The following is a 13465-nucleotide window of genomic DNA, read 5'->3' as shown; positions in this document are numbered from 1 at the left end:
TCCGGGATCCATTTCGATGCTCCTCTTGACAGCCCTTTTTGTCCTCTCCAATAGACCAGGACGACCTGGACGCTGCTCAGTTGTTTCCTTGCTGTGTTTCCTGAACTGCACAATGATTCTGTTGACTGCCGAAAGCGGGATTCCCAAATTCTGCAAAATTTGTCATCGACTTATTCCACCATCTGCTTAACCAACTATCCTTCCTCTAACAAAACCTGACAATTCAAGAGAACCTTGAGTTCTAGGCATGTTGTAGCACACATAATTAGTGTGCAGACCATTTTAATTTATATAGTGCTCTGTGAACACAAATTAGTTAGCATAAATCAGTTAAATGACGAAAAATTAGGTGTCTATTTACTTGTGACCACTTAGTGTATAGGAAATACATTTTCAGTGTTGGAAAATGTTAACTTCCAGTATGATACCTTACCTCTCCTCATATATTAGCTACAATCTAACACTGAAATGGTTGAGGGATCAGTGCAAAAGCTACCTAGTTAAGCCTTTTTCTGAAAGTGGCCAAAGAAAACCCATTGAGTGGGACACCTTATACCATGAAAAGTAAAGGGGCATACTGTATACTATGGCAGACTGTACCCCCTTCTGTACCAGGGTATATAATTTGCCTGTAGTGAAGATATGTGTGTCACTAAGTTGGGTGGAAAACAAGCACTGTTCAAAATTATGGAATAAAAAATGGATGTACTATATGGTGTAGTGTGGCTAGGGCATGTCAGACAGTACGTGGCAAGTCAACTCCAGTCAAAAACCAGGTGTCATTGGATATGTTTTATCCAGTCTGCAGTACGAGGAAGGTCCCAACCATCTTCACCAGGAAGCAGAAGGGAAAAGTAGCTTCCATTCCATCATCCTAAGTAGTGCTCAGTGTGCAGACCCTGCACACATCCAACACTAGGCCAATCAGGAATCTGACATCCAAGCAATGGTAGGATGGGGGAAAAGCATATGTGGTGGGTCAACTCCAATCCAAAACCAGGTGGGATTGGGTATTTTTCATCCAGTCCACAGTAGGAGGAGGGTTCATACTAACTACATGAGTGGGGATTTGTGTTGGTTGGTCCTGCACCTATCCAACACTAGACTGCCCAGATACTGAGATCCAGTCAGCAGTAGGATGGGGGAAAGCCAATTGGAAGGGTGAACTATATTTGGTTGGGCATCTCCAGTCCAAAACCAGGTGGCACCAGGAGTTTTTCCTAAGTCCTGAGGTAGGAGGAGGGTTCACACAATCTAAACCAACAGTACACCACCATCCTACTCTCAACTAAGTGGACTTGTCATAATCAGGAGAAAACCTCCATGGTCCACCAGCTCAACAGCTAGAAACTGGTGAGCGGTAAAGACTCCTGTAAGCCACTCAAAGAAGGGGAGTAAAAGCTCATTGGAGAGCCTAGAGGAATGCAACAACTTAAGACAGTGAAATGGGTGACCACAAAACACTGTTTTTAAAAGCAGGCCAATCCCAGTTTATTCAACCAGGACCAGAAGGATGGGCAGCTATCTTGATACTGTTTTACTCATGGTAGTTAAGCAGTAGGTACAGTCTGGATCGGGCCTTGTTTAGCAAATAATATAATGTGAGGAAACCTCTAACAGTCTCATGGAACACCCTGTCTCATCAGTGAGCCTTACATGCTGAATGGACACATGGTGCAGATTTTAAGTATAAGTATACCCTGGTAGGCACCACATGCCACTCAGCAGGATCCTGAGATGTAGAATAGGATCCCTGTAAAGGTGAGAGAGAAAGAAAAATAATTTACCCAGTTAGAGCCAGTAAGGTGTATATAGAATGGCAATGGGAGAAAGTTGATTTCCCCCGAAAAAAGATGAGATGGCCAGATGATCAAGATAATGTGCAACAAAGGTATGCAGGGCAGTCCATATGTCAGTCTGCATGATCTCCTCCAAAGGATGATGGAAGTGTGCAGCCAGAGAGAGAGTAATGTATCAGATTTGGTGAGAAGAGACCTGAGTAGATATGAATCTACATCCAATAAGGCATAGGCTAGATGGATTAGTTGCTGCAGCAATCCTGTGAAGGTAATAGGAGAAATATATTTTGGGGGGGGGAGGTGGGGGAGAGAAGGAGTGTTCCAAAGAATAAATAGACAAGATTGTGAACTGTGAAAAGGAGCAATGTGGGCCAAATAACAATGAACCATTGGATGGGATGGAGAAAATGATCCAGGTCAGAACAAGAATAAAAGTGAAAAATGGAAGGAAGGCAAATAGGAGTGAATGTGTTGTTCCTTTCACAAGACACATGTTCGAGGGAGAAAAACACAAGCAGGATAATGAAGAATGTAAGAATGATGGAAAAGAATATGAGAAACATTAATGGCATACACATCAGATTTCATACAGCTATAGGCAAAAAGTAAGAAATAGGACTTAAGCGAAAGATGGTACAAGAAACAAGAGACTAAAGGTTCAAACAGAAGAAAGGTAAGGGCATGGAGAACAACATTCAGTTCCCAATCAGGAAGGACCGCAGGACAAGAGGGACGAAGGTGGCAAAAAGAATAAAAAAAAGCATAGAAAGGACAGGAGTGCCCAGATGAGAACACAGCCACTTGAACACCAGAAGATTAAGGGACAACTCTGTAAGTAGTATCCTATCAGGCCTCGAGAGACGATACACCACAAGATTTAGACCACCGAGAATATAACAAGCTATGAGATGTACTTGTAAAAAATTGACCCAGAAAAAAAGGTCATGAGTGTGGAAACAGAGAGAACTAGACTGAGTATTCCCCTGGTGACTGATAAAGGATGACAACTGTAGAGTTGACTGTATGTAACATCATTAGACGACCATGAATCATCATAAGAAACTGATCCAAAACTCGACATACCATCAAAAGTTTTAATAGATGGATATAAAAGGATGACTTGTCAAGAGGTCACCGACCTGAATTCATTTGAGAGTCAAATCATGCCCCCCCCATCTCATCAAGGAGGCATCTGGAAACAGTTGGAGACCCAGACAATAGGAAGAAAGAAGAACATCCTCTATGATCTTGGTTTTATCAAATCACCAAGTGAAGTCTTCGAGTAACAAAGGAGGACAAAGGATCCTGTGATTGTGCAGAGTCCACTGTAGATGCCACATGTGAGTGAGAGCCAAGGGGATACAGGATTCCATGGAAGCAAAGTCCCCAAAAGAGAGAGAACCTCTACCACAGTGAGTGAGGAGAGGATAGAACATGGGAAATGATTCGCTCATGTCCCTCAAAAGAAGAGAAAAAAAATGGGCCCTGTGGAGATGCAAACTGAAAAACTAAATGGGTATGAGGTGCGATTTCTCCAGGTTGACCAACTAACCCAGATGTGCTGAATACTGAAGAAGGAGAAGAGAATGGCTGAAGGAGGCTTGCTGGAGCAGAAACAAATGAGAAAGTAAGCATCTGAGATGTCCACCTCAATCATCCCAAGACCTGAGGCAAAAGACCACTGTAGGGTGAGAAAAGTCCCATGGTAAATCAAGAGAGGTCAAAAACTGACTGAGACATGAAATATTTAAGACCAGATGCATCCTCTATCAGATGCCAGAAACACATCTGATAGCATCTTTAGCCATTAGGTCCAACACTGCCATGAACTGATGTTGACAAGAAACAAGATCCATTGGAAGAGGAAAAGTAATAGAAACAGGAGATAAAAAAATGAAGGGTAAGACTCTCTGACAGAACTCCAAGTACTCAACAATTGGCCACAAATGGAGGGTAAAGGTCCACAAACTGAACCAAACAGACCCTACTGATTCTGAGCCTATATGATAGTCACCTCCAAGATTGACAGCACTGAAATCTCCAAGCAGTGGGAGGACAGAAGAATGGGATGTGGTGACAAGGAGAAAAGAGAAAGAAGAGGACAGGAGACAAAATGAGGCAAAGAAAGAGCATGGGAGAGACAGTAAACCAGTGAGGATATTTGTATGCAGCCCCAAAATATGACTCCAAAGAAACAATTACTCCAGTAAAATCACAAAGGCAGATGAGATAAAAGGGAGGCAAAAGCACTTGAGTAACAAGAGCATTCCACTCCAACAAACTCTAGCAACAGTTTGTTTGTTTGTAGTTATGCACAAAACTACACAATGGGCTGTCTGTGCTCTGCTCACCATGGGTATCGAAACCCAGTTTCTAGTGTTATAAGTTTTCAGACATACCGCTGTTCCACTGGGGGGCATTAGCAACAGATCAACCAAATATGAAGTGATAAGACTGAGGAAGACAAACATGTCACTGTAGAGAAAATAAGTGAATGAGCATCTGCCATAAACCCCTCAGGGGAATGGTGGATTACCATGGAAAGGTGAACGGAGGACAAATAAAGGAAAAGGGTAGAGAGTGTAAGACAAAGGTGGGAAACTTAAGCCTAAGAAAGATGAACATAAGACAGAGGATCTGAACCCCAAGTCTGAAGAAAAGAATTCCAGAGTTTAGGAGTCAAAAAAAGGCAATACAGCACAAAGTTATGCCTAGTCATATGAGGTAACAAAGAAAGGAGGACAAGGTATGCATGCACCAAAGTAGTGGTAAAAATAATTGAATATGCACATGCATATCTTGTTAGGAAGTAAAAAACATAAAAGCAAGATGCAGAGAATGAATAAAAAAGAGAAGGAAAGAAATATACCTGAGAAACCCAGTCCCAAAATTTAAAAAATGGTTGGGATACAGTCAAGACAGCATGGATACAGGACTAAGCAAAGGTAGGTGGTAGTAAGAAATTGGCAAAATCAATCCATCATGAACGAGAAACATGGGCAGAGGTATGTCAGGTACAAAAGATGGCCGCATGAAAGACTCCACCATCAAAAACGGTTGGGATAGTCAAGACAGCATGGGTACAGGACTAGGCAAAGGTAGGTGGTAGTAAAAAAACTGGCAAAATCTCTTCCATCATGAATGAGAAACATAGGCAGAGGTATGTCAGGTACAAAAGATGGCCACGTGAAAGACTCCACCATCCACTTTACAAAAGCTGTTACAAACAGATAAAGACAAACCTGATGCCAATGTAATTATTACAGAAGCATGAACAACATTGTTGTCTCACACCAAACAAAGTGGAAGTTACATACACTCATGAAATAATAACATCTGCAGGTGTAGAAAATGTTGGAAAGCAAAATTCCAATAATAAGTACTTCCACAATAGGTAATGTCTTTGTAGATATTTCCAATTAAAAAACTACAATATCTGAAAAGTACATGAGTGAAAAAATGACATGTTGTTACACACAAGTGCCAGATCAAGAGGTGATGACTCAACATTCATAGCCAATCAATTTATCTAAGTACATTTAGAACAGTTGCACAGAAAGAGAGTCACCTGCACTAGGAGGGTGTGTCAAATTCCTTTTGGTGAAGGGTTGTTGCATGCTTATTTGTATGCTACAGTGCAGCAATAGCACATGGAAATATGTGAGTTTAAGTGGGAGCTTCATGGATAATGGTGAGTAAAAACATTGCACATAGAAAGCAGCATAAAATTGGGAAAAGCTGGCTAATATGTGAGAGGAGGTAAGGTATTGAATTGGAATTGTTTATAGCATTTTAACAATGAATTGTGCAACTGTTGTAAATGTACTTATATAAATTGATTGGCTATGAATTTTACTTAAATTCTGATAATAAAATAAATACAAATGTTTTATTGTATATATAATTAATCAAATGTCTATAAAAACTTGTTATCCACACTGTCAGCTGTAACTCTGTTGCCTTTTGAAACAGTCATATTTAGTTTCACACACAATCCAAATTTGTAGACTCCCTACTTTTTCTTTTATTTTCATGTAATCTTTGATAATATTTATGTAAAGGTAAAAATGCAAAAAACACTTACCTTAAGTAGCAGCATATCAGCCACAAGAGGAGGACCCAGATCACCAACCACAACAAAAAATGCAATACATGCTCCAATCAAAAACCCAATGATGCTGAAAAATATTAAGAAATAGAAATATAAGCAATTTGTGACTGCACATTTGTCCTTCTACATTTTTCTAGATGTTTAAGTCACATTTACTATAATTCTGCTGGATAAATTATAAGTGCAAAGTGAGAAAGGAACCAAATACAGTTTTCCAAGAAATTCCAACTAAAAATTAAGAAAAAAAATCATATGTCATTCTAGTTGCAAACAGGATAAATAGACTGGTTTTTTGTTCTAATTCCAAGCATACAACATAACTTCAGCTGGCTATAAATAGCTTATAAGTTACACTTCAATAATTCAATTAAAAAGAAAAGAAAAACAAAGCTTTCAGAAGACTTTAAGAGCCATAAATGAATGTTATTGGGATAAAGTTTATATTGTGTACTACAGGTGTAGGTGTAAACAAAGATTATAATTTTAATATATTTATGATTTTTGTGGATACAGAGTCAATTTCCAGGAATGAACAACCAGTCAGCTTAAAAATGGAATAATTAAATCAAAACCAATTGAGTCATCAAAGATAACATTCTATCAGAAAGTCTATTCAAACATTAGAACACAGTTTCCTTGGTGTATGATGTGCAGTTTACATTACAATATTATCTAAAAATAAAAACTATTCAACAATATGTCCCTTCACGGAATGGACAATGATTTTTTTTACACATACATTTTAACATTTGAGTTCATTTATGTAATAAGTTGAAAACAATTTCAATTTTTACCACAGATTTATCAACACTGACTGGAGTATTCAGACATGCTTGACATAGTAGTATTGAAACAAATACTGTTACACAGAAACAAAAATGAATTTTCTCATTGTTTAATTTTTATACATTTGTCAGAAGTAATCTTACACCTAAGCAAATAAACTCACAATACAATAGAAACTTTTGTTCCATGCAAAATATAAGGTGTTATGTTGAATAATATAAATAATACACACATATACAAAAAGAAAAAAAAAAGATTGTAACAGATACTTTCAAAAACTATAACAGGTATTAAAAGTAATAGTTTGTAGTGACATACAACTGAACTGAATTCGTTGTTTAATTTGTTCACAAGTGTTCAATAAACTTGCTGTGTAAGACATGTTCAACCTAAGCAGATGTGATTACACGTAGTACACATGATATGGTATATGCCAATTGTTTCTACATTTATTTTTATACACTTATTATTTGGTCTACTTGCAAATATTAAATATTACCAACTCTTGTTTAAGATTTGTTTTTGATTTATGTATAATCCTGAAAGATATGTTCATCTTGCCTCTTTTAATTGTTTAAAAGTATGGACATCTTACAATTGTTTAAAAGTAATCTTTACGTCTTTCATTTACATATAGAATTATTCAATTCACATCATTATTAAAATGTGTTACTGTTACTGTAAACTTTATTCTTGAAATTTTATAACAGACATCTGAAATATAAGCACTTATGTATCCATTTGGTCAAGAGTCTGCTATAAGATAGTAAATCTTTAAGCCTACCTTATTCACACTGCAATATGATTTGTCTTTAAAAACCAGTTCAGTAACTGCTGATGTTAACATCAATAATGGATGTTGATAATAACAAGTGTATAAACACTGGCTTAACAGAAGCTTTTTTGTATTTATTTTTTCCAAATAAGTATTCTACAGTGAACCTTTAATACGAATGGTATTCAGGTATCTATGAAAACTACAGTTTCTCTTTAGGATAGAGGATGCAACTCAACATGTTTTCATGTAACCTTAATAATAAAAAACTGGTTTTTCATTTTATAACTTATGCATGAATACTATGATGACTCTGTGTAGTAGATTGCTACACATTTATCAGTAAAGATCTTCATTTAACTTAAATAAGTTGATACATGGTTCTATATGTTTCAGAGGTATACTAAAACAAACACAGTTGAATATTACTATTTCATCTTAATTATTACTGAGACTTCATATAATACTAATAAACAATAAGAGAAAATTACTGAGACCAACAGTTTGCTTAGAGTGTGCAACCACTTTTCTTAAATACTATGTGCAATCTAAATGAGCCAGAATGTTACTGAATGGGGGAATAAATAACTTTTGATAAGTTAATAAATATCATAATTTGATCCTGAAAAATTGTTAAATAGAAACGTTCGTGTGGACTAAGTGACAACATTAAAATTTCAAGCTGAAAAAATGCCAAAACAATTGTGCTTAATTTTCTTTCTTTCTATGTGTGTTTATTTTTAATATTTTTGTTGAGATAAAGTCTAGCTCTAGCATTATTTAAACTTACTTGACAGGTCGGTGATATCATGGTGCCAGAAAACAAAATATTAATGAAAAACAAGTTAGAGATTATTAGGTAAATTATTTTGTCAAAACTTACCATTTTTCCATTTTCATTTCAACTATATAATTTATTTCTTTTTTTTTAAATATATATTATAGATTACCCATAGATGAAAGTCAGTGCACCAATGTATACTCGGTTATTAGACTAAAAAAATGTTTAAAATAAACATTTTAAAAATCAAAGTATTAAATTCATTTGTGCTAATTTTATAATAAAATCTTTTTGGTGTAACATACTCACCCAACTTCAACAACTAACTTTCCTGCTGAGCCATAGGTGTGGAAAGCTGAAATAAATTAGAGGAACTTTCACAGAAACCTGTTAATTCATTATATCAAGCAAACAAAATATAAAAGGTAAAAATTTGTAAGAGGATGAAAAGGTTAACATTTCTGTGTATACTATGTTTAAATTTTTGCATAATAAAATGGTCAAATAACAAAGTTCTTTTGTCTGTAAAATGTTTTATCCAAATGTTGGCAGGTCTGTGGAGTGGTAAATCACTTTTTAAGGACAATATTCCTGGTCTCATACTGCTCTAAGAGCCACTTCCTCCATCATTGATTATGTTCAATATTTATTTGTTTTGAATTTCTTTTAGCAGTGTAAGACTAGAGAGAAGGCAGCCAGTCATCACCACCTACAGCCAACTCTTGGGCTACTCTTTTATCAACGAATAGTGGGATTGACAGTCACATTATAATGTCCCCACGGCTGAAAGGGTGAACATGTTTGGTGGGGCGGTGATTCGAACCCGTGACAAGCAGATTGCGAGTCGAGCACCCTAACCACCTGGCCATGCCAGGCCTATTTATGTTCAATCCAATGCCATGGTTACACATTACTATCTGATACTGCAATGTCTGTTATAACAAGCTTCTAAGAAAGATGATGAGATCACTCTTACATCAAACATCTTGACAAACCAAGACCAATCTTAAGCACATTAAATGCACAGTAGTCCATGGATTCATGGTCAGATGTTTTCAAAAAATACTGATTTCATACTCTGTGGATTATACTTCTTTACAAGGGTAAAATCTTTGTGAATTATCTTGGACACATTTAAGTGGGATACTTTCAATCATTTTATTGGTGGCAGTAAGTTACATACCAAATGACAATGTGCAATTTTTGGAAATGGCAACATCATTCCTGATATGTAACAGAACAAGATGTTTATATATATCTTTATGTAAGAATGTTGACCTTTCATTGCTGATGCTATTCACTATATTTGAAATTGATGGACCCCAAGCTTTGCATCTCTTTGCTATTTCACTATAGAAATATAATTCTGTGAAAATGGCTGTGATGTAATCCTTCAACCATAAGTCTTTAAGTGGAAGCATTTCATTACTTAATGGTAAGAACTTTAATGAGAACTAAATATGCAAGTGCCAGACATATTAGTCATAACACTAAGGTGGTTTTCACCACTGCATTAGCATATGCAAATCATTCCTATAAATTGTTATTAACCTTTTGCACAATACCAGTGTATAAAAATATATATTTTAGAAGTCACTAGTCAGTATTTCAAGTTTATCATAAACAGTCACAATTATTTTCAATGTTAACAAATATAACTAGAGCAGCATTTTCAGTTAAACAAATTTACTCTCATGCAAATAAACAAAAACAAAAAGTTGTAATATTAACATAATCAGGCCTCATTAAATTTAAAATTCTCTTTTCAAATTCATATTGTTATTTCATTCATTAAAGGGACATATAACAATAAAAGTTCAAAAAGCAAACTTCGAACTTTTTTAGCTTCATAATCACTTTATAATTAACTCTTCAGGGCTCATTATTCTCAATTTGGCTAACATCAAACAGATTGTCTATTAAGTTAAATTTACTATTTTCTAATAGTTATAATTAAGCTCAAACAAAGAAGAGAAACTTTTCAAAAATGTTGATCTACTCTCACAATGTCAAATTGAAGTTACAATAAACAGAAAAGGGTTATATGGCATATAGTAAATCATCCATTCTTTCTTTCCTTATTCAGTTTAATGATCTCTTAACACAGGCCTAGTCTGTATGACTCATATACCACAACTTTTTTTTTCCAGTGCTGTATTTCAATAAGTCTCAATTTACCATGTAACAAGTTTATTAAAAAATCCCTAATTATTTTCCATTTCAAGATCTTAAAAAAAGTTACAAGAGATATTACTAACTGACAATTATCTCTACAAAGAAAACACCAATAATTTTTATATATAATTAAAAAGAATATGAATGATAACCTGTAAAAAATGTCTGCATTTTTAATGTCACAGAAGTAGACATAAAATCACTATATAAAAATCTTTAATGTACTTTAAAAGCCCGTAACACATTAGGTTTTTTGATGCTACTAAGGTCATTGTTACAACCTAAGTACACAAAATGTTTGTTAAAAATAATATGAATCTCTTTTAAAAATATAATGATTTAAAGCTGTTTGCAGAACATCATTAGTGGAATGTAATTTAAAAAGTTTTTGATGAGCTTCCACATCAAACACTTACCTTTCTCCTAACTCAAAAGAGATAAAATTAGTAGAGGTACTGTGTTCCCACTATATATTTATTATCTTATAACAATGACTGAAAGTTTAATGTTAAAAGTTCTGAAAATAAAGCCTAAACACCACTAACAGCATGATTTACAATAAGTAATTCCAGAAACTGAAATTTGTGTCATTCCCTATTCTGCCATTCTACAATGGAACAAAACAAACTTTTTAAACTTGCAAATACAGAACATAAACCCAACCAAGACAGTTTAAAAAAAACATGCTCATTAGACGAACAAAAATACTACAAACTTCAGAATGGAGTTTATGACTTCTTTCTTTTTAGTCTATTTTGTTTGAATGGTATTCTTCCTACAAGGTTACTGAAACACTTGATTAGGATCACTGAAGGCATTTTTATTCTGCTACATTATTGCATCAGCAAAACTAAAAGTAATTATACAGATATACTTTGATATTATTTTGTTTTGAAGATGCAGCTCCTGTTCAGATCACTACAGATGATATTCAAGGTGCATCAAATAACTCATCTGGTTACAAGTGTTACACTTTGAGGTCCACTTTGAAGTCATTCTGCATTTATCTTTGAATTATTTAATGGCTATTTTAAAAACTTGTGAGGGGCTCACAATAAACTGTTTTACAGATATCCTCTAATCTGCTGATGAAAAGAGAAGCACAATATTTGGCCAGAATATTGCATCTTCCTATGTGGAAGTGGAAAACATTGTCTTAAGTGTATAATAATCCAAATGTAATCAGTGCAGAAAAAGGAAATGTTATTTTAGGATGTCTAGAAATAAGAAGTCTTAACATTCTTAGAAACAAGCTTTTCAAGAATGGAATATTAATGACGAAACTGAGTTTTCTCAGTTGTTAACAGTTAAACTTCCAAGAAACTACAGGAAACAAAGGATGGAGTAACCTGTACATAAGATACAGTAGATGATATAATTTGGAGTATTGTTCATATAAGATCACAAAGAAGATATTTTATTTTTACATGTCCTGACAATTTAAAGTAGTCACAGATTAAAATTTGCTACATACACTTAAAAGACAGAATTAGATAGTGACATAATTTTAATAGTTCAGCCACAGAAAATCAAAGGAAAGTGTATGTATACTAAAATGAGTGGAAGGACCTTTGTATGTGATTTTCCAAATTCATATGGGGAAGAGGATGGAATAAGAGTTTTAAAAAAATACAACCCTTGAAAATCATGTAAAGTTTTTACTGTTAATGAAATAATATTCCACACTACCTCATTCATGAGAAGTAATAAATCATAGCAAACATCATTGTAACATAATAAGACAATATAGCAACATTACTACATTTAGTAACAATATTTGAAAACATATGTAATGTTTATATAATGCTGTATTTCCTAGTCCTTTTATACATGTAATTCGTTTTATGATTATTACATATGGTATTCTAGTCATAATGTAATCTTTCATGAAGTAGAGCAATGATCTCACTCACCAAGATATTCAAAATTCCTCCGTCGAGTAATAATTGCTCCCTTAAGGAGTAGATGACAAGTAGCACGAGAGAGGATTCCACTTAACACAACCAGTAACAAACTCAGAACTATTCCACACTAAACAATTGAAAGAAGACAGCTTATAGATTACAAACTAAAATCTTCTGTAACAAACTCAAATCTATTCTACATTACATATACTCAAAGAATTTAGTTTATAGGCTACACAAATAAACAAACTCTGTAAAGTACACCTTAAAATTTGTAGAAAATATACCTCATTAACAGTATCAGCTCAGGCAATTTATTCACTGAATCAGGAGTTTTTTTGTAGCTTGACTGGCATTATAGCACAAATAAAGAATAAGTGGCAAAGTATGATTGAGAATAAAGCACTGCATAAGTTAATACCATCCAGGAAGATTTTTCAACCAAAGTAAATCATTATCAAATAAATACTTAAAAGAACACGTCAAAAAATATTATTTTGAAAAATTAAAAACTAAGCCTAAACCAGTATTCACATAAAATTATTGATGATACAAATGCATTTAACTAGTAGCAGACAAAAGTCTGAATATGTTTCCTTATTCTGTATTGTTTTTTATATAAGCAGTCTTTATATGTACTTAAGAAAGGAATTCAATTAGTTATAAAACACAGCACTATAGGCCTGAAATTTATTAAATACCAAATAAATTCATGTTGTTTTTTAGTTCAACTACTCTGAGAATCTATCTAGATAATCACATAAGAGTTTTTTTCCATTTCAGTAGAGATTAACACTTGTTTCTTGGATGAAGTTTTCACTTTTTGCTCAACTCAAGCATGATGAGTTGATCATAGTGTGGGATGCAGTGATGTAGCTAGTTGATTGTTCAGCTTAGGTTGTAGGTTACAAATTAGGAGTGCTTTCCTTTTTTTTCTTCTTAACATCCATTCATCTTTTTTCCGAGTCTATTATTCTGAAGTGTTCATTGTTCAGTTTTTCGATACAGTCTTTGCTTAGGTGGTTGTAAATTCCAGAGTTACTGAAAGAGCTGTTGGAATAATAGACTCAGTGAAAGATGAATCGATGGTAAGAAAAAAGGAAGCACTCCTAATTTGTAACCTACAACCTAAGC

The 13465-nt window shown here is 34.4% G+C and overlaps 1 protein-coding gene across 1 annotated transcript in view; it reads right to left on the bottom strand.

Annotated features, from left to right (window-relative positions):
* Positions 1 to 13465, bottom strand: part of LOC106464963 (putative sodium-coupled neutral amino acid transporter 10) — a 64018-nt gene that overhangs the window by 38127 nt on the left and 12426 nt on the right. Inside the window, 3 exon segments of the mRNA XM_022392772.1 lie at positions 5884 to 5977; positions 8562 to 8607; positions 12341 to 12458. Of these exon segments, the coding sequence (XP_022248480.1) occupies positions 5884 to 5977; positions 8562 to 8607; positions 12341 to 12458 (258 nt within the window).

Source organism: Limulus polyphemus, unplaced genomic scaffold, assembly GCF_000517525.1.
Source record: "Limulus polyphemus unplaced genomic scaffold, Limulus_polyphemus-2.1.2 Scaffold1794, whole genome shotgun sequence".
Taxonomy (NCBI): domain Eukaryota; kingdom Metazoa; phylum Arthropoda; class Merostomata; order Xiphosura; family Limulidae; genus Limulus; species Limulus polyphemus.
This window is presented reverse-complemented; position numbering and strand designations above follow the sequence as displayed.